Source organism: Pseudonaja textilis, chromosome 2, assembly GCF_049901715.1.
Source record: "Pseudonaja textilis isolate UNSWEBS1 chromosome 2, rPseTex1.2, whole genome shotgun sequence".
NCBI lineage: Eukaryota > Metazoa > Chordata > Lepidosauria > Squamata > Elapidae > Pseudonaja > Pseudonaja textilis.
The window spans coordinates 162,860,849-162,883,302 of record NC_141991.1 but is presented as its reverse complement, the minus strand read 5'-3'; the positions used below and the strand labels follow the sequence as shown (position 1 = coordinate 162,883,302).

Genomic DNA, 22,454 nt, shown 5'->3' with positions numbered 1-22,454 from the left:
TTCTTCTGCCCCCCCCTCCCAATTTTTTTTTACGTTTTTTTGTTTGGAACTTGCCAAGAGCTATGCGTTGTTGTAAACTGAACGGTTTACCTTATTCAAACATAATTCAACTACAGGTCACCCTCAACTTACAACAATTCATTTAGTGACTGTTCAAAGTTACTACTCAAAAAAGTGACATAAGACCATTTTTCACACTTAGGACCAGCACAGCATTCACATGGTCATGTGATTTACATTTGGATGCTTGGCAACTGGTTTATATTTATGATGGTTGCAGTGTCCAGGGAAGATGTGATCATCTTTTGCAAACTTTTGACAAAGTCAATGGAGAAGCCAGATTCACTTAACAACCATGTTATTAACTTAACAGCGGTAGTGATTCACTTAACAAATGTGGTGTTACTGTTCAATAAAATGGGAGCTTCAAATATTAACAAAAATTAGGAAAGTGCACAAAAAAAGTTTTGTTTTGTACATGGAACAGGAGAGTCCCAGTCCAAGAAAGATAACCCCAGTAGGGTCTTTCTGGTGCCTCCCAACCAGGAACAGACTACCGCCCACAATTTAAACTCGGTACTAAACCCAACCTAGTAGTAAATTGCTATATTTCCACAAAGCAGTCAAAATGGAATGGAACTATTAAAATAAAGCAATATTTTAATGGTATTTACAGTAACTCAATTCCCTTCTTAGCATTCAGTCTCCATTTGGTTAAATGTCTCCTTGAAATGTTAGTTAATTCAAAAACCAATAATGCCCCCAGCAATTGATTCTAATAACAAAAACAAGCTTTCTCTATAAAACAAAATTTAGAGACCAAACAATTTTGAAAAATTCACCATGTTTTTGTTTGACCTTTATTATGATCATACTTGTCATAACAAGAAAAAAAATATAGCAATTTCAGTTGCTTGTCCTGATCACCAGCCTCCCTTTCCACCTTTCTTTTTTTTCTGTTGCTGTTTCTTTTTTGTTGCTGCTGCACCAGGAGGCTTTTGGTGCCTGGGTGGTATCATGTTGCTTGTTGATGCAGATGGAACAGCTGTTACAGTGCCAGGCCGTGGGGATGTAGGTGGGCTACTAGCAGTTTTACTAGCATCCCTGCAAAAAAAGAATATAACTTGATTTTTAGTTTATAGGCAATGAACAGACCAAAACACATTACATGTAAATAAATTACAGTATTCACATATTTAAGATAGATAAACTACATATGAATTCTAACTTGCTTGCAAAGAACTGAAGTGGCCATTGAAAATGGCTTTGGAGGACAGTTGGAAAAACTGCTACCAGGGCAACGATCAGACAAGTGGGATCTCAGCCCTTTCCCAAAAGCTAACTTGATAAAACCCTTCAGATAGTCCCCCAATTCATACAAAGATAAAATGAAGGAGGAAGCACATTCAGATTTGTAATATTCTGTTACTAAAGCTATTGTAATAAAAGAAGTTTTAGACCAATTTGGCATTGGTTTCTTTGTCTAGAAAGTTCTGTAAGGCTGACAAGCATTTAAGTAGTATATATGGCTATTTTCCAAGGGTTGGTTTCTACATCTACATGAAATTATCTGTCAATTTACCAACTTTGATAATCTGTACTGAGTTCCAAATCTAATCAAAGAACTTCTACACAATTTTGTTATTAAGCTGTATTTATCTCGGAAACATACAGCAATATATAGTTGACTAATAATGCCCACTGAGAAATAGGAAAGTAAACAAGATAGTTGTGGTGGTTTGCTTCTTGATATATCAAATTTCTTACAGATCCTTTGTTTCAAAACCAATTATACAGCAGCTTTGTCACATAATTAGAGGTGACTGAAGATGGAGATTAGTCCAGGATATTATGCTGCCATTTGATGCTACAACAAAGCTTTTCAAAGCCTTTTTAAAAAGCAAAATTTCCCATGGAATTCCCCTACTATAAAAGGTAAAAATCGCTATTTCCCCAAATATAGCTGCAACCTTCCATTCTATAAGATTTGTCCTTTGCCTTTCCTATTCTGATATTGAGAAGGCAAGAAAGATAATCTTCAATTTATGACCATATTTGGAATCGGGAATATCTGTCACTCTAATCATAAATGAGTTATCTAATGGTCAGATTAATTTTATGAGCATTTTTAACATGGTTCTTAAATGAATCACATGGTTATTATATAAATCATGCAGTTAAGTGAATCCGGCTTCTCCAACTGAATTTGCTTGAATTTGTCACATGACCCCTGCCAGTTTTAACTTTAAGAACAGATCATAAGTCACTTTTTCTGAGGCCATCATAACATTGAACCATCATTAAACAAAAAGTTTTGAGTCTGGGAAGGTAAAGGTTTTCCCCTGTCCAGTTGTGTCCAGCTCTAGTGGGTGGTTCTCATCTCTGTTTCTTAGCCAAGGAAGCCAACATTGTCCAAAGACACTTCTGTGGTCATGTAGTCAACATGACTATATGACGAGGCGTATGATACCCTGTTACTTTCCTGCCAAAGTGGTACATATTTATCTACTTGCATTTGCATATTTTCAGACTGTTAAGTGGGCAGTCCAGGACTACCTGTACCCAAACTTAGAAAAGCCTCATCTGCTTCACTATGGGACAAAACAGAAAGCCATATTAAATTGTTTTAAACTGGCAACATCATCTCTTTGAGCACTTCTGATCACAAAATGTCAATGAACTTAACAGCAACAGTCTTGCCCGACATTCTGCTTTTCAAAGGACAATAGAAAGCAATTTCTGGACAGCATTAATGATAAAATACTTAAGAGAGAACATCTGCAGAAAGATATGTGTAAGCATATGCAGGTAATTTAAGTAATTCAAGAAGTAATTCAGAACAGAACGTTGTTGTTTTATTATGTACTTTCCCCCTTGTCTACAGCATAAAATCCTCGCCCCTCTTTCCTTTTCTCAATCCATTGCATATAACTGTAATTAATTATATGCTAACTAAATGCAACTATGTATCTAATATAAGATTATTTCTCATTCTTGGCCGATGTGCTTATTTATCAAGGGAAAGAATTACCATCTTTTGTCTATCCTTGAAATATTTATCCTTTCATCCTTAACAGGTAATCCTCAACTTACGACTGCAACTGAGCTCAAAATTTCCACTGCTAAGCAAAACAGTTAAGTGAATTTTGCCACATTTTACAACCTTTCTTGCCACAGTTATTAACTGAATCATTGCAGTTGTTATGTTAGTAATACGGTTGTTAAGTGAATCTGGCTTCCAACTGCCAAGTGGTCGTAAGTATAAAAAACAGACATAAGCCACTTTTTTCAGTGCTGTTGTAACTTTGAATGGTCACTAAACAAATGTTTGTAAGTTAAGGACTACCTGTATCAGTTCTTGAGCAGCAGTAGGCCCAAAAGTGAAGTCCACAAGTTTAGATAACTAGTTACTCACAATTCAGAGGAAGCTGCCGTCATTGCTCCTTGAGTTCCTTTCCCAATTTGGTCCTTCTTCTTGCCTTTCTTTCTCCCACGATAGTAAGTGCGTTCTCGCATTGGAAGCCACCGTTCAGGATCAGGTGTCATTTTAGGATCACAATTCTTTGGCAGTTTTCCTACATAGTATTTGGAATAGAATGCTCTGTTGTATGCTGTTTGAGAATAGCTGCATTGTAAAACTCATATAACCCAAAAATGTATTCCACTGCGAAACTCATATAACCCAAAAGTTTTATGTACAGGACAATGACTTTTGTAGGCTATATACCTTTTCTTAATTTCTTTTTGCAGTAATACTTCCCCAACTAACATACTATGCAAAGATAAAACTCTGGCTTGTAAAAATTGGATTTGTTTCAAGCATGGCAAGTCTTTTAAAAAGTTAAGAAGATGCATTAAAAAACCTACCAAAACTCTATCTAAACTTCCATTCAGTTGTGACTAAACAATTGCTTTTGGGAAGCAAGATAGCAGGTCTTCCTTGTTTCATCCAGCAATTAGGTATCAGAAATTTATTACATTCTAAATAATAATTTAGTCATAGAGGCTACATCTTATTCTGCATTATAAAATCAAATCAAATCTACATTTTTAAATTTAGCTGAGAGGTGTTTAGGTCTTAATAGCCAAGTCCGCAAACATATTTTTGCAACAAGCTAGTTCTGTAGCAATAAGACACTCACCCTTCTTCTTCTTCTTCTTTTTCTTAACATCCCCTTGTCTAAAAAAAAAAAGCAAGAAAATGTTTGAAATGAAGTGCATCAGAAGAGTTGAAGTTAATGGTTGCCAAATAAGAATTTTAGGACTTTGATTTAGAATTAAAAAGGGAGAAAGAGAAATGTATAACCAGTGTATTTGTTTTGTTTATGGAACTGGTCTTCTCCATATCCCCTTTGCTTGAGATTATAATTCATTTTATAATCATTTAGAAAGCTTATTTACCCTTACCCTTGTTCTTTTTGTTGATTCTCGGTTGTGGGTTTTCCACCTTTTTTCCGAATGTAGGTTGCTCCATGTGAGTTTTCCAGTGCCTCTACATCTACTTTCAAAGACATTGTGTCTGAAGAAGGCAAATGTTTGCTAAGACTATTGCAGGAAAAGAGTTTAGGAATAACAATATAGATAAAATAAATAAAAGCAAAGGGATGATTTAAATCATGAAACAAATAACATGAAGGTGAATAAAAAATAACTTAGTGTACAAGTTTACTGTGGCAAACATTCCTACTTGATGGAATGATCAAACACTGCCTGTAGACCCATCTCCTCAACCTCATAGAAAGGATACACTTTGGCTTTCTCAGCATCAACCAGTGAGTATGCAGAGATCAGCTGAGCCAAGGTATGGACATCATCTGGATTTTGCCTATGAAAATAAAGAGCTGAATTAATCAGATGTCTTTTCCACTAACACCAGAGAAAGGATTTCTGGATATCAGCAACCATGAAGTATCCCAGTACTAAAACTCGTGGGAATTGCAAGCAATATTTCAAGAACTATGAAGCCTCTTTATTTCTTACTTGAAGCATAGCTGCAGCTCACAGCTGCTCTAGTTACCTACCTCCATATCAGGAAAGAGACAGGAAAATCCAGCTGGATTAAGAAGATGATTTATATATTGTTTTAGTAATCCAACCCTCATTTACTTTAAGGCTTGATCAAGAATCAGCATGGCTACAAACCTAAGATTTTGCTGGATGAAATACGTTTATCCAAGCTACAGCTAGAAACGACCTTAAGAGAAGTCAATATAGTACAATGGTACCTTGGTATTCAACTGCTTTGAAACTCATCAAATTTTGTAGTCAACACATTTTGATGTGAAAATTTTGTCCCAGTACTCATTGTTTGTTTGGTACTCAATACACAAGCTAGAACTTGCCAATGTCAACTACTTCATGACTTACTACATTATTCCTTATGGGGAAAACCTGTTTGGTATTCATCCTTTTTGGTATTCATTGAGCCTCCCAGAATCAGTAAACAATGAGTACTGAAGTACCACTATACTTGAATTAACTGAGGTTTAGTACTGACTCAGATTTAAAAGCCACCAACTATTGTGGAAAGCATTGCCTCCACTCTATCAAATCTGCCAAAATGCTTCAAGAGAGACCAGCTTCACAGGGTTATTGCGAAGATCAGATATAGTAATTTCTCTCAACAACAGCAGATCAGTTAATGTAACAAACATAACAATTGTATACAAAAATAGTAAGGTAGAAAACCTCAAATGCATCCAAAATCTATTTTTATTAGACAGCACTTACCGCAGCACTTAGTAAGTTAGATTTTATACGTCAAATGCTTGCAAGCTAGAAAAAATCACAGGGCAACTAAAACATTCTCCAAGAGTAAAATTAAGTTTGCCCATTCCCACAGGTTTAGTCTGAAAACATTTTTTAAAATATCTAATGAATAGTGTAGGGAATGTTTCAATTTTAAATTCAATAGAATATCCATTGAACTACCAAGATAAAGAGCCATGGAGCCATGGAACTTTTATGTTTGACTGAAAAGACAGTGCACAATCTTCTCTAACAAAAATGAAATTGCTCTTGGGGAAGAGGGAAAGTTTGGAATTTGGATCATGAAACTACAAAGGCAATGAAGCTTTATCTGAATGTTGGCTAAAAGGTTTATATATTTGATACTTGTAAAATTGCTTTTTAAAGCTGATTAATAAACACACAGGCTAAATCCACATTTGTAGTGATTTTTATTTTAACATTTACCAAGGGACCCTTGAGAAGTATTCCTGAACGATCTCTTAGAATACTTCTAGCCAGGCTGAAATGTAAGGAGAATCATTATTTTTGTCCACCTGCTTTAAAGTTAATGCACTGTGAAACTAGACCATGTCTAATTTGATCTGTGCTCTAACTAATACCATGTTTGGATTTAACATACTTAAATTGATGTTATTTTAATATATTTGCTCAGGAGCATACTTGTGAATGTCTTTCTCATTTCCTGTAAGCCTCTTTTTTTAGGGGTTCTCAGACAGACTTACTTCCACAGTTCCTCAAGGTCACTGATGGCTTCCTTCTTTCGGCCATGCTTTAGCTTGAAGTTAGCAGCTTCTCTTATTAGTGATAAAAGTATTGGAGACTTGGGCTGAAAAAATACAGTATTTGTTTACAATTAATTTGAAATCAACTAACATGCTGGTGTGAGATGATGCCTGCTTTGGGCTTTCAGAATGTTAGGGGCCTCCAAAGTCAATTATGTATCAATCCGAGTAGCAAATCTATATTCCGATTTGAAGCTCATGTATAATCTTTGGTTATTTTTTATATTTAACTTTTTATTAGATGTCAAGTTGGCAAGGATTTACAAAGGATATATAATTTTTATTACACATGAATATTTATTATAGTATACTATCTTATGGAACACTGAGAAAATTTACGCCTTTGAAACTCAAGTTTTTTAATATTGAAGTTCAAGAGATAATTTGGAAGCAGGCATGTAATAATGGCTAAGACAGATAATAGCTGCTCAACGAATTACATAGTATACTGGATAGATTTTTTTAAAAACAGTACACTAATTTCAGTTCCTCCAATTATCAATAATCCTTTCCCTGAATACACATTTCTGTTCCTCACCAGTTCTGTCCCAAATCAATGAAGCTAAAGCTATACAAAAAATAAATTATTTTTGTGGAATTATTCCAATACCTAACAAGAGTAATCCATTGAGATAGGGATAATGCATAATTCCAGGCCATAGAACTTCTCAGATCTCTGATAACTGGGGGATATTTTATTATTATAATTATACTGCTTTTTTATTCATAAACATTTTGAATACAGTGTATTGTCAGGACATATCATTTATAGAAAAGCAAAGAAAGAACAAATAGGAATATTAATACAAATACTAATAGCAATAAAAATAGTATAGCAGAATAATTTTAACTAGTATTAGCTTATGTGTGACTCTGTTGATTATATTAGCATATTCATAATTATAATCTGCTTATTTCTATCTGCACTTCTTCAATAGTAAGTTATTCTGCTGTTTCTCTGAATTTTCTAAATCACACATTATATTCAACCTATTGCCAAAACTTAATGGAATAAACATAGCATTGCAGATTTTTTTTTTAATCTAGGACGGAAAACACCATTCAAATATAATTACGGTGGAGAGTTTTGTTTATTGTTTTTATTATTGTTTTATTTATTGATTTTTACAGTTGTTATGAGCCACCCAGAGTTGCTTAAGAAGTCACAGGAATCTTAAGAAAACAAACACCTGGGGGATTAATATTCTAGATAAACAGTTGCATTTAATTCAAAAACAAGATCATCACTCCTATAACTATACATTACCACCTTATCTCTTGAATCATATCTACATTCTATAATTTACCTGGAATTCTTGATACCATTCAATGGCTTGTGCCAAGACTTCTATTGCACTGTCAATTTCTTCTTCATGGCTATACATTGTCACCAATGCTGATACCTATAGCCATTCAGAAATGGATGGATGATAGCAGAAAGACAACATTTATTTAACTAACAAATGCTGAAACAAAGACTATCATTGTGTTTTAATTGTAACTTTCTTACTAGGTAAATTGTGTGTAAAAACGAATAGAATCAGTTAAGAGTAATGGAATCACTATTCAAGAAATGAAGTATCCCTCAGAATTAAAATAAAACCAAACAAATACCCTATTTTTCAGACTATAAGACGTACCAGATTATAAGATGCACCTTGATTTACAGGAGGAAAACAAGAAAAAAATAGATTTTTGCCTCCATGCATCCCGTTTTTGCCCTCCCCGACATCCAGAAGCACTCTGCAGGTCAAAAACGCACCCATTTTGGGCCTCCGGAGGCCTCCATGGGTCTTATTTTCAGCCTCCCCATCGCTGGGGAGGGCAAAAACGGGACGTGCAGAGGCTTTGGAAGACCAAAAATGGGTGCGTTTTTGGCCTGCAGAGTGCTTCTGGATGTCGGGGAGGGCAAAAACGGAGGCCTCTGGAGGCCAAAAATGGGCCCGCATTCACTGTATAAGATACACAGACATTTCCACCCACTTTTGGAGGGGTGTGTGTGTGTGTGTGTCTTATAGTCTGAAAAATACAGTAAATAGTGCACATTTTATAAACAAAATTTTTTTCTTGCCAATAATATACCAAGAAAGGAGTAGCCCCATTCCTTGGGCCTTGCAGAAACTCGTAAAAACCTGGCTGATCCATAAGGCCTCTGGGAGTAGACAGTTATAAAGTGCCCAATGCAAGAATTATTGTAATTATAATTTTTACTGAAATTGTATATTTCTATTCTTTATTATTGCTATTATTGCCCCGGATGCAACTCTTGTTCTTATGCACAACTAAAGAGTCATCCTGACAGTTTATAAATTCATAAACAAATATAACACACTGGCCATAATTCTCAATTTCACTGCATTTACAAATTGGTTGTTAGTTGTGCGAGAATGAGTTCAAAAGCAAATTCTGAATTTCTTGTTTTATCATGGAATTTATAACTACATTCATATATGCTGAATTATGTCTATAACTCACCATGCCAGGTTTATGCCTTAGCTCATCTATACTCCTTAGGATGGTGCATGCTTTCGTGACCCTGCCTTTGATAAAGAACAAATGACATAATTATCAATATTCTTATCCAGTCCTTTATTAGACATTAGTTTTACCATCTATACAAGAGGAAGGAGGACAACACCAAACAAATCTTCAGTTAGAGCTGCAGGTTTACCACAATATTTAATTATTTATTATTAAATCTATGTGCTGCCCACCTTGCCAGAAGTGATTCTAGGCGGCTTGCAGACATACAATATTGCAGAAGACAGCTTTATCAGAATATTGGTTATTACTTAAGCAGATAAGAGTTAAAAAAAATAGAAGGTTACTGCCTCTGATGAATACAAAAATATTCTTACAAACATAAAGGAAATGCCTTCTAAAATCTTAGAAGTTTAAGAGATGGCAGAATACAAATACTATTCATCACAGTAAAGTTTTTATTTATCAAATTTGTATGTCACTCAGGTCACAGCATTATTTATATAATTCTGTATCACTTCCCTTGAAAATCAAAACCAACTTCATAAAAAATATTTTAAAAATGCACAACTATAATGGTATTCAATTTATAATATTTCTATAAAGCAAAGAATTCATCTGACCCTTAAGCACAAAGGAAGCAATTCCTGGCTTAAGTGTCTCCCAACAGCAGATGCTCAATTAAGTATTTTATTCTAACGCTAGTTTATTCTTACAAGAAAACAGCAATATGTTCCATAGAAGTAATAACTGAACAAAAACCACATAAGACTATCAGCATATGAAAGTTCTTTAAAGAATTAGCAAGTGGGGGCAGAGTACCTTGAGCAACTTTTAACTGTGCCATGGTCAATTTAATCTCAGATGCTTTCTGGGGATGCTGATCCGCAAACTCCTACAGGTCAAAAAGAAGAATTCAAATCAAAATTTGCTTCAAAATCTACCAAATAGGATCTTTATTATGAGTGAATATGACATATTTACCTTCCAATAATAAACTCTTAAATGTGAATACACAAAGACTAGTCTAATTGTAAAAGCCTAAATCAACTGAATTAAGCTGATTGATTACTTAGTAAAGCAGGGGTGGGCAAACTACGGCCCATGGGCCACATCTGGCCCGTTGGTCTTTTTAATCTGGCCCGCTGAAGATTGGTACAGAATTAAGGTTTGATGTGAATGATTGAATGATTGCATTCATTTGATTTTGACTTGTAATGACAGGCATTTCGACACCAGGTGGCGGCCCGTCTGTCAAATTTTAAAAGTCAATGAGGTCCCCCGAGCCAAAAAGTTTGCCCACCCCTGTAGTAAAGCATCTGGCCACTCAGAAGCATAGAAAATGATTCATTTTTCCACTGTTTCTCCTAGCAGCAGTACCCAAGACATGTAGCCTATGATCTGGGAGATTGCAAAGCCTAATAGCCACTGATAGCAAATAGTCGTGTTTAAAGCATTAATGATAGCTAAACTATTGATCTATGCAAAAGCACTTCTTTGAACTTCCCTCAAGATTCAAATGTTGGAAAGGAGGAACACTTATTTCAATCCCTATTTTCTATACCACATGTAATGCTATGAATCTTCATGCGTCTTCCTTTATTGCCTATGCTGCAAGTTAAAAAAAAATCCAGATATAATAATTTTCTGTTAGCTTAGGAGCTGTAGTGCAGTGTTAAATTTCTACTAACAATTGCTAACAGTCAGAATTTAAAGATATTCATGAATTTTACAAACCACAAGAATTTATAGTTCCAGCTCATTCACAAAAATGTAAAAAGGAATTAAGCAAGGAAAGGAGAAAGATGTCGGTTGACATAGACCTCTCTGAGGAATTTAACAGAATTAAATCTGTATTGATTCTTTTAAACTTCTACCAGAAATAAGACACCAAATACAGTTAGTGCTAACAGTTTGCCATGGGCCGTAATTATTAGAGAATGAAAAGATTTTCAGTAATGTACAGAAATATCAAAATAAAAAAAATCTTTAAAAGGAAACCATTGGGGAAAATTGTATCAGAGTGTTGAGTTGTCCCCATGAAGGAAATTTACCACATTTTTTTTCTATCAGCCAACTATACCTGTAGGAGCTCTATTGCCTTAGTATGTTGTTTCTCACGACACAACTGAGCTGCATGGATTAAAACAGGAAGGAGGTGTTCAGGACTTTGCGACTGTAAACCTGATGCCAGTTTTCGGCACTGATCTGCCTAAAAGGTAAGATTAAAAAATTGGCAAGTTCAGAAAACCAATTCAATAGAAAGATGACTAGGCATATATATAACAAGTAAACATCTTGAATGCTACATCAGCAGCATATCGTTTGTAGCAACTTTGCTCAACATTTCTCAAAAGAGAATGTATAGGAATTATAATAAAGAACCTAGTAATTTTATGTAGATTCCACATTATTAAAGAGCTCTGATGGCACAGTGGTTAGATTGCAAGATCGCAAGCTAACTCTGTCCATAGTGTGGAGTTCGATTCTGACTGGCTCAAGGTTGACTCAGCCTCTTCCTTCCGAGGTTGGTAAAATGAGAATCCAGATTGTTGGGGGCAATATGCTGACATTGAGTGCTGTAAAGTGCTATGAGGCAGTATATAAGTTTAAGGTGCTATTGCTATTATAATTTTCCAAAATAGTATACATGCAGTTGTTAAAGGAGTTTTGACCCATTTTACAACCTTTTTTGCCATAGTTGCCAAACTGCAAATTACTGCAGTTCTTAAGTGAATCATGCAGTTCTTAAGCAAATTTGGCTTTCCACACTGACTTTGCTTGTTGGAAGCCAGCTGAGAAGGCTACAAATGGTGATCATATGATCTTGGGACAGTGCAACTGTCATAAATATTGTGACCCACAGCCCTTTACAATACATGGAATTGCATGGTAGATTTTAAAAAGCTTTTTTGGAAAAAGAAAAGCCACTGAGTAGATAATTCTTTACAGCCAGGACCCTTCTATCATAAGCTTCCTTCTAACGTGAGTTCTCTGCTTTTTAGCAAATTGTTGAACTACTCTTTCTTTAACATGTTAAGATTCTTATATGCATGGATATTTATTTTCTTACGTGAGGAAGTAACTTCCTATATTTTTAAGCTGTATATTTTGGAGCTGTGTGACATAATAAATGAGTTGACTCCTTGTGTCTGCCTGGATAAGCCCCTGAGGTCTTCTTGGCAAGATTTCAGAAATGATTTGCCACTACTTGCTTCCCAAGATTGAGACATACTGACTCACTCTGGTTTTCTACCCGAGGCAAGATTAGAATTCAGAGCCTCCCGAGTTCTAACCTGATGCCTCGGCTTAAGCAATTCACTTAAACTGGTACAAACTCCACATTACCTGATTAGTATACATGGCCAACAAAGCTTTATTGAATTCTATTGCTTGGAGTTGTTTCTTGGACAGTTTATGTTCAACACCTTCTGCATTGGTCAGTTTCACCTTTTTCTTTGAATCAAAGACATTTTGGTCCTGTGAAAGGTACAGAACGTAATGCTTTGTTAATATAAATGTGGTATTTAATAAGCCCCTTATGATAATATTTTCATCTACCACTTTGCAAAAAGGCAGATCTTTACAAAAATCTAGTATAGTTCAAAACAGTATCATATTACAAAGATATCCCAGGTATTATAACAAAATATTCTATACCTTGTTAATAGTAATGATGTTATTGGCAATGACAGCAAGTAATCCTACATCTTTGGGTCTGTAAAAAGAGAATACATCCACGTTTGAAAATATGTCATTTTAAAAAAATGTTAAAAGCAATATCATAGTAAACAGAAATACTTACTTTAGTTTGATTATCTGATTATAAAGTTGTAGTGCTTCCTCTGTATGACCCTGGAGTTGCAAAATGTAAGCCATTTGACCATGAATAATGGCCAATTCTGCCTCAATGTCTTCTTCGGTCACATCCTAAAATGAATAATATGACACACATTGTTTATGATAACTGAATCCTATTAGTTTAAATTACAAACACATCAAATATATTTTGCTACTAAATCAGAAACTGCAAGTATTTTAAACTTTTAAATGCTTTTAAGAAAACAATAAATATCTTAAAACAAATATGACACACAATTTATAACTGAACCCTATTAGTTTAAACTACAAACACAATAAATATATTTTGCAACAAATCAGTAGTATTTTAAACTTTTAAATGCTTTTAAAAAACCAATAAAAGCTGGCAGTTTTTACTATTTATCTTTTAAAGACCTTGCTATAGCTAGATTTTCACTACTACATTTTAGAGAACGTGTCAGAAAAAGAATGCACTACCAGTACTTAAAGGCACAATAGACAGAGTGCTGTTTCAGAATCTCTCAGAAAGAATTCTTATGAATTGCTTATCTGTTTATTACATTTCAGACTACATTTTGATGTGGTTTATAATTCTAAATAGGTACAAAATATGTAAAGACAACATTAAAACATGTTATAAAATACAAAATACAAATGACCTCTCCCAATTTAATAAACATTAAAATCTTAGATAGCAAATATCATCTGCAACCATCTGAACTAGTGGTGCCAAACTCACAATGTCACAGTGGCATCACGTGATGTATTGGAACTGGGCATGGGTGTGGCCAGCACGTGACGTATTTGGCCCATGGGCCAGGAGTTTGATAGCCCTGATCGAAACATATTCGGCACAAAAATATATTGTTCAATTAAACTGAAACTCTTACCGAGTCTTCAGAGAGAGACTGGCGACACAAATCTATGGGAAAATTTAACAAATTAATTTTGAAATATACAAAACCACAAATCAAACATTGAGGCAATGATAGAATGTTAACAAATCAAAAAGTTATGCCTTCCCCCAAACACATTCAGGTTGCAAGATTTGTAAGAAATAGAGCTAGGTTAAAAGCTTTTAGATGATTTATGCTGCTATAAACAAAATATCCAGAGAACTAGGCTCTGGATATGTAAACAAGATACTGCTGTTTTTGCCGTGATTCTAGGGACAAGAATGAAGAACTAATCAGAAAGCAAACCATCAATAAACATTATAATGCACTTCTTTCATGATGAGTCACAATTATTTCCCCAAGCTGGTACTCTATGCATTGGTCTGCACCAGCAGCACAGAAATAGCAAGATCAACCTGAGCATTCAATACAGTAGACTAGAAAAATGGAATTATATTAGAAAACATCTGCAAGTACTGGGCTGTGAAAAGTGATATCATTATCCTTTGCCCAATTACCAGTTTGCTCTGAATATGAAGTGTGTGTGTATATAAGTGGCTCTAGCCACGTACCTTAAAACACTGGTGAAGTTCTGTAATTTCCTGGTTTTGTCTACCCAAATATTACCCAGGTTTCAATCGGTTTTTGAGTCTGGCTATGTACTACCATCTAACTAGGCAGATAAACTAAGCAATGAACTGAGGACATAAGAATTACGTTTTTATGTACTTTCTCAGATTTATTTTTCTAAGGAATTGAATACCACAGCTTATAAACACAACATCCAGGGGAAATATTTTTCTTCTAAATATGGAAAGGATAATTTAAATTTATTACTCATTACCTTCAGCTTTCTGTAGCATTTTCATTGCCTCATTCAACCTGCCTTGTCCAATCAAAGCACAGGCAGCATTGTAACTCAGCTCATAGGTAGCTTCCTGAAGGCCCAGGTCTTCCTGAGCAGAGCAAAATTAATAAGATATTTAGTTTGAATAAGTTTAAATAGCATCTGCTTGTTTATTTAAATTATTGCAATATGAATGGGTAGTTTCAAATGTACCTTTTTGATAATCTGAAGGAAAGAGTGAAATTTACATGTAATTAGAGGATAGTACTTCTTCCTATTTCTTGGAGGAAAAATGTTTCCTTCAGTTGCATGAACATACTTAAGCTAACGGTGGTTCAACTCCTCCTTTACTGTGCATCCTCTTGTTACAACCAAATTATAACTGGTAAAAAAGATGGACAATATCTAACAGTTAGCATAATGCACTTTAAGTGTCTAAGGACCTCAACTTTGGAGACATATGGATAGTTTATGAGACTATAGGTTACAGGATGGGAGTGTCAGGTCCATCTTCAAATGAAGAGAAGTGCTTTGCAGTAAATCCAATACAATTCTCTTTACCAACGATCGAGCTGATGGGAGAGGGACATATAGCAGTATTTCAAGTGTACATCAGTGTAAGCATCTGTATCTACAAAAGAAGCATTCTTATTTTATTTTTCATAAAAGTAGGCAATTTCATATTAGAACTGCCTTACAAATGTATATTAATATGATTTTTACCTTTAAACCTGCCAGCGTAGTGATCACCTATAAAAAGCATTGTAAAAAGGTAGCATCTTGCTAAATGTGAAGATAATGCATTCATCCATCTTCTGTTAATTGCAGAATGGAAAACTTATCTCCTCTGATTTATGTTCATAAGAGACAAGTAATTCACCAGTGCTTTCCTTCTCTAATATAGATATGACATAGATCTTCAAAATCTAATGCACATTGCTTGAGCTACATGTGTTCTCTGGGGCGGAACCACGGCAGAACTTGAGAAGTATCTTATGCTCAAATGAATTAGATAATGCATGGCATAAATAAATAGGAATATGGGCTTGAAACAGCTCATCACAGGAAAGTGTGCGCGCGTGCCCACACACACAAACACCCCTTTGCATCTTAAATGGCTCATAAGACCCACCCTCACCTCAATGAATATTTTTGCTACTGATATCAGATCAGGACAATGCTCTAACTGAAAGTGATCATTATTGGATCCAAACCTGAGGGACCTCTGATAAGGGAGAAGTGACTTGACTGGGATGTGAGATAGGTCTCTGTCATATCTACCAAACCTAGGAAGTTATCCATAGGAAGTCCTCTACTAATATGTCCATTATAAACTTAATGTCTAGCAAATATATTTTAAGGCCTGAGGATCCAGATGGCTCTCCAATCTCTTTTCTTCAGCACCATCAAAAGATGCTACCTCTCCAGCATGGTATCTTTCCAGCTATGGTGCAGTTTCTCAACTTGTGTTCCTGCTTAACAGATAATGGTGTCATGCTAAAGGACACTTGCCTTAGTTCTTTGCTTGGCTATTGGAGAAGTACTTGGGTTGTTAAAGCTAGAATTGATTAAATTCATAACTCCCAAACTCTGCTTGTCTGCTTCCTATCTAAAAGAAGGCAGAGCATGAAATAGGATATGAAAAATGAAATGCTTAAAACATGTGCTCATGTTTTGATGCTGTTGAGAGTAGAAAATGACTGCAACCCTTATTCTCAGAGTGAACACCTAGTAAAACTCTTATTTCATTACTGGATTCTGTAAGTATCTCTCCATCTTCCAGTGATTTGCCATTACACACTTCTATGGGGCAAGATGTACAACTTGTTCACTACTACTGTAGGTACTTTGGTCTTGGCTGGTCCCTTTTGCCTATAGAGAACTGAGATCCATGGATGCCACAGTTGAAGGGAAAATCCTGCTACCCTTAGAGTACTATAGAGACTTGACACTATTGCGCAGCAAAAGGATGTGTTGATGGTTTTTTTTTTTTTGCTTTCTTTCTTAATTTTGCTGCCAAGTTAGAGCTGATGAAAAAGCAGAGCATAAGCCTATGGCTCAAGAACAATTCTTAATCCCTCCATTCTCATTAGTCATTTTATAATAATGCCGGTGAGTAAGGATCCTCTATTATTACATGCTTTATATAATTAAACGCTTCATGTAATTAATCTATTGCAGAATGACAGAACTGAGGTGTGAAAGGAGTGATTCACATATTCTGTATATCATTACTACAAACTTACTTACTGGCACCACTTTCTCCCAGGTGCTCTGTGCAGCAACTACTGCAGAAAGATTGGTTTTCCTTTCTTCTTCATAGTCATCCTGTGAATTACGGATAAGATCCCGATACACAGCCAAGCAGTCATCATAACGCTCTAATCTGTATAACTGAAAAGGAAAAATTAGTATCTCGGTAAATCAGGTACAGAATAAACACGTATAAAATCAAATCCCTTGATAAACATACTGTTACTGCAGTTCATTTTATTTAGCATTACATTTTAGTAATTCCAAAAAGCATCAGAGAAAGCTTCTACAAGTTTTGGGACAAAGCTGGTTCCTTAATCTGACCCAAGATAATTCTAATCAATAGCAGCTATCTGCCCTCAATTCACAGCCTGCATTTTTTAAAAAGCAAACAGAAGAGTAAAATGTCATTCTTTCCTCTGTAGTTGAAAGAATCTACATATAGTAGATTCTTCATATAATGTACATATAAAGTGTGAAGTTAAAAAAGTAATCACTTAGTTCTAATGACATTCACAATATTTAAAAACTCGGCTATAAAAAGCTGTTTTGGGGGGGGGAATATCTTTTGGGGAAAGGGTTTTCTGTAAAATTATGTACATTCCTTGACAATGGATAATAATAAAAACAGTATAACAAATACATATACAAAAATTAAAATATGCAGCAGCCAAGAAAAACATAACCAAGAAACAGGTTCCTTCATATACTTGGGGCCCCAGACCTGAGCCCTGGACACATAATGCCCAACAATTTTTTTAGTTTACACTTTAATATGATAGCAGGAAATGTAATATCAAATTATTTTATAATTAATGCTACATTTGGGGCAGTAATGGTTGAACTTCCAGTTTTTTTACTTGCCTAATCACTAAATGTACACCAAACCAACAGGTGACCTTTACATTTGAAACAAAGGTGTAATTACCACTTGTCCATAGAGCTCCTTTAGTTTGTTTGTCTGCTGGGTGGCTCCCTGAATGGTCTTCAGAGCATTTTCAATCCTGTTCAATCTATACTCACAATAAGCCTTCTCAAAAGCTATCAAGTCACTGCAACCATATAAATAAAATACAGAGGTTATTTCACACATTTTCTTCAACACACTGATACATATATATATATTATATATACATATTATGTTGCTTAACATTTTACGGGTGTGTGTGTGTTATTTTCTTACACTGTACAGTGGAGAGTATAGTTTAAATTCTAGAAACATATTATGGAATTGCTCAAAGTTGCAGCATGTAATAATAATTGATTAATTGTAATTGATGCAATTCACATCTGAGCCTAATATGATAAAATATTCTATGTTGAGGATATTAATGTAATGAAATATGATTACAACTTCCTGGAATTTAATGCACTTTAAGTATTCAAAAGTTATGAAAACCCAGCTGTTTCCCCTGAAAAGTAAATATATGCATTAAAACCTTGCAAAGGATGTTAGCAGAGTTTAATGAATAGATACAACTGTCAGTTCAGAGATTAACTCAGGTGCATACGTAACACAATTAAGGTTACACATTTACCTTCTAACCTAAATCCTAATGGACAACTGACAGTTATTAAACTACAAAATAAAGGATTTCAGAAAATGAGCTCATCATTCCTAAGGTTTCTATTACTATATCTGATCTTTAACAAATCTACAGTTTGAGGAAGAGGGATCACCATGGACATAATAGGAAAAAATGCCTAAAACAATGCATGCTGTACCAATGGGTGAAACAAACAAAAGTTATAGAGAATAATATTATTTCTGTCCTCATGGATACTTATGTTTTTAGAAACTGAAATTCTGGAATATTTAGCACACTTACTAATTGGATACAATACTTTGTTGGACTGATATTATTAGTATTCTAAAATCATTTTATATGAACAAATTTACTTCAATGCAACTGGATACCAAATTATATCAGCATATATAGTTGCAGCTGCATTGACTCACCTTATGTTATAAGAGAATACAACTCTCTGTGCATTGATAGTAAGGCCTGAGAAGCCTGAAAAAAGACATGACTGTTTCAACAACCTCATCAGTGGACTTATTAAGGCAGCCGTTTCTTTTCTTTTTTTAAGCTCACAAAACGGAGAAAGACTAGACTGCTTTAATAAGTATCAGAGGTACAGTAATCGTGTGCATTCTGAAAAACTTCCTTCAAATATATTTTGAAATAAGTGCATGCCTATGTTTTCTATAAATGCATTTTATTTTTACACATCTACATAATCTTTCATATTTCAAAAAATTCATAAAAACAGCAGAGATAGGAGGTCTAATCAAATTTAATAATACTTACCTAGTTAATACTTTGACATGGGTGTGAATCACACTCAAGGCTTCTTTAAAGCTTCCATTTTGTATAAGACATACCACTTTGCAATGTAAAGCAGTCACATCATCCTTACTGATTTGTAGTACTAGAAGGAAATTCAATGCATTAAGCCTCAGATGAACATATATTAAAAACAGTTTGCATCTGTTACCTATTTATACCTCTGATTTTGTAAACTTAGCTGTAGTTATAAATTGAACATTCTGAAGAATATATACTCATGTACAGGTCAATTTTATTTTTGGAAAGCAAATTATTTGGTGGAAGGTTTCCATTTTGGACAAAAATCACTAATAGAATAATTACTGTCTTTCCTGAACTACTGCATCTAATTGAAAGGATTTCTCCAAATAACTTAAAATGGAACTGTGTTTTAAATTAATGTAGTATGATAGATGAGACAAACGATTACTACTAGGGAATGGGATCATCATAAATATTAGTTAATTTTTCTTTTGCGTTATTACAGTTAAGTTGTGCCAGGAAGCATTAAAAAGGCTATGGCTGTTTAAGGAAATTGTGAAGAAAGGTCAGCTTGTTACAGCAAGTACAGGTGCCTTTTCCATGAAAGGCTGTTACTTTCTGTTTTCCCTATGCTTTAAAAAGCTATATAACAAAGACCCATTCAGCAAAGGAAGCATTTTCCTAATGCAGTGACTAGAAAGACATATAATGAACTTCCTACCTGTTGCACAGCTGTTAAAAGCCATCAGAACTCCCTTGAGATGAAAATATAGAAAAAGGTTTGTGCAAAGCACATGAAATGGATATTTTGCAGAGCATGTTAATAGAAATGAAGCACTCTCTGTTGAAGCATTACAGTAACAGCTTTTGAAAGCTTGTTTAACCGCGTAAGGGGCTATATACCCGATTATACAATTTTTTTTTAATAATAGGAGTCATTCTGTCACATTATTTTTACAGAATCACAGAAAGTAAAACATCGGCATTACTACTACCCTTCCTACGTCACAGATCTTGGGGCAAAAAGGCACATTAATCGGCTAAGGCCAAAGCAAAGTAGCCAGCAGCCATTCTAAGAGGCGAGGGTTACCCCACCCGCCCATGGCGAGATCAGCGTGAAAGCAGATACATAGTATCTTTAATCGAGAAACGAAGCAGTCCAGAATAACAAGCTCCAATTGAATTTCATCTCAAGCAGGGCCAGCTGTTACTCCTTTGGCGCTGCTCTACCTACGTCAGGGAAAGGCAGATAGCAATCTACCTCACAAAGTCGGAAGAACTCTGAAGACAAATGCACCGTCACTTGTGCTGCTGCAATTGTCTACAACGGAGGGTTGCCAGACCACACTGATACCCCCCCCGCTTCAAAAAATATGCCGACAGGGCGGCAACACTCGCTCACTTTTATTGACGGACTTCAGCGCTCGCCCGAAGTCCCCATTCTGGCCGCAGCGATTCACTTCGCTCCAGAGCGAGGCTACCGAGGCAGCTCCAGCCGCGCCGGAGCCGCTTCCGCTCCCCCCGCCCGCCGCCATCTTGACAGAGGTAGAAAATTAACTGAACTTTACAAGCAGAGGAAACAGCTGAATATGCCCCTTTGATACCGGAAGTAAATTGAGATTCCTGTTCTGTTGTCGTGGGCAGCTCTCTATGGTGCGTCGCGATTTCTCTACGGCGCAAGCGTGCTCAGGTGGCGAGAAGTTGGTCTGTTGTTGCTTGGGACGTCTTCTGGCTCGAAAATTTTCTGTGTTTTTGGTTACTTTTTTTTTTTAGGGCCACTCTAATCTGGAAACCTTTGAGAGTGTCAGTAGAACTTAAACCTTGAAAGTTTTGCTCCTGGAAGATCCTTTCAAGGGAACTGAAACTTTAATGGGAGAACTAAAATAATTGGTGCATTAGCAGGTTTCAAGAGTAAATGAGAAGACGAACGTGTTAACAAAAATATGAATATAGAAGATCCAGTAGAATTGTTTAAAACGGGCTTTTATACTTATCTTGTAACCGAAGGGTAAGAGCTAAATTTATATTTGGATTCCTGAACGATCAGAAGCTACTACTTTGAATATTTTCCCGTATTTTTTTACTTTTTGTTCCTTGCACTTTTAACTTTCTCTTTATTTTTTCTTAGCTTATATTAGTTTGTATCTTTTTTTAAAAAGTTATTGAAAATTCTATAGAGGTTTTTCCCCTCCAACACTGAAATAACAAAATAACCTTTTTGAATTCAAGACTGCAGACCTATGTAGTTGTGTTCTCCTCGTGCTATGTTAATAAACAAAATGAACAGTGAATGAAGCTAAATGAATTTCCCAGCCTTTTAGAATCTGGTCATATTTCCATGTGATGAAAGGGATTAGAAAATCACAGCATACTCTGTCAGCTTTAATCTTTCTTAACCTAAATTGCATTTTCTAAAAAAGAAAAAACCATCTAACACCTCAAATCTGCAGCCTAATGTTTTTGCAGAGCACTAGTTGTGAAACTGGTGGAGAACAAACACACTTTGTAAACCATTCTGACCCCTAATTATTTTAGATATTTGATGTTATCTTTTTTAGTATTCATTGCAATAGAGTCCATTTCTAACTGGATTCCAGTTTGGGTTCAGTCTAATAGATTAGTGCTATAATTATTGTCCTATGTCATTACTCCCAAGTAACCCAAGCAACAAATCTGGTTTTCTTCAGTGGGTAAGGGGCTTCTCATCCAACAGGACCTAGTTCCCAAGTGCATTAAAAATTTGTATTTTATTGAGTTCCTGGAAATTAGTATTAGTAATTAGCCAAACAAAATGAGGGGCCATCCACTTAGTTCTCCACTTAGGGAGAATATTAGGCAGCATGTTGGATATTTAATTAATAGAATCCATGCTCCCCAATCTACTGCCTATAGTCAGACATCAAGTAATCTTTTTTTAAAGAAATAAGTCTTGTTGTAATTCCACCTCCCAATTCTAGTACCAAAATATTATACTACAAAGTATCCCAATCTACAAATTCTATCAAAACCATTCCTCCCAAACCTGGATTTTGTTATACATACCAGTATCTTTAGACTGGAAGTTCTCTTATTGTGAAAGGTGTTTTGGTTAATTTGTAATTTAAAAGAATATATCCAGTAATGTCTAAATTGGAAGCTTACATTGAGATACTTACTTTTGGTAAGAATGCTATGGAATCTCAAGAGCAATTTAAAATTTCAGAAGCAATTTGCACGGCTGAATGAAATATGATACTCTAGCACACAGCAGAGCCCCTTGTTTAATGGAGCAAGGAAAACATTATATAAAAACTGCAAAATTAAAATTACC

At 35.2% G+C, this 22,454-nt stretch overlaps 1 protein-coding gene across 1 annotated transcript; it reads right to left on the bottom strand.

Moving 5' to 3' along the window:
* Positions 1-827: 827 nt before the first annotated feature.
* On the bottom strand, positions 828-20,769 carry SRP72 (signal recognition particle 72). Its single transcript, XM_026712728.2, has 19 exons — positions 20,547-20,769; positions 19,145-19,265; positions 17,761-17,884; positions 16,830-16,973; positions 14,577-14,688; positions 13,727-13,758; positions 12,820-12,944; positions 12,675-12,732; positions 12,363-12,494; positions 11,098-11,226; positions 9,837-9,909; positions 9,009-9,073; positions 7,841-7,936; positions 6,474-6,577; positions 4,748-4,825; positions 4,408-4,545; positions 4,143-4,180; positions 3,416-3,575; positions 828-1,104 (listed from the first exon to the last, which is right to left on the bottom strand). The coding sequence occupies exons 1-19, from the start codon at positions 20,677-20,679 to the stop codon at positions 924-926; spliced, it is 2,043 nt and encodes a 680-aa protein (XP_026568513.1). The 5' UTR covers positions 20,680-20,769; the 3' UTR covers positions 828-923.
* Between the last annotated feature and the right edge of the window lie 1,685 nt (positions 20,770-22,454).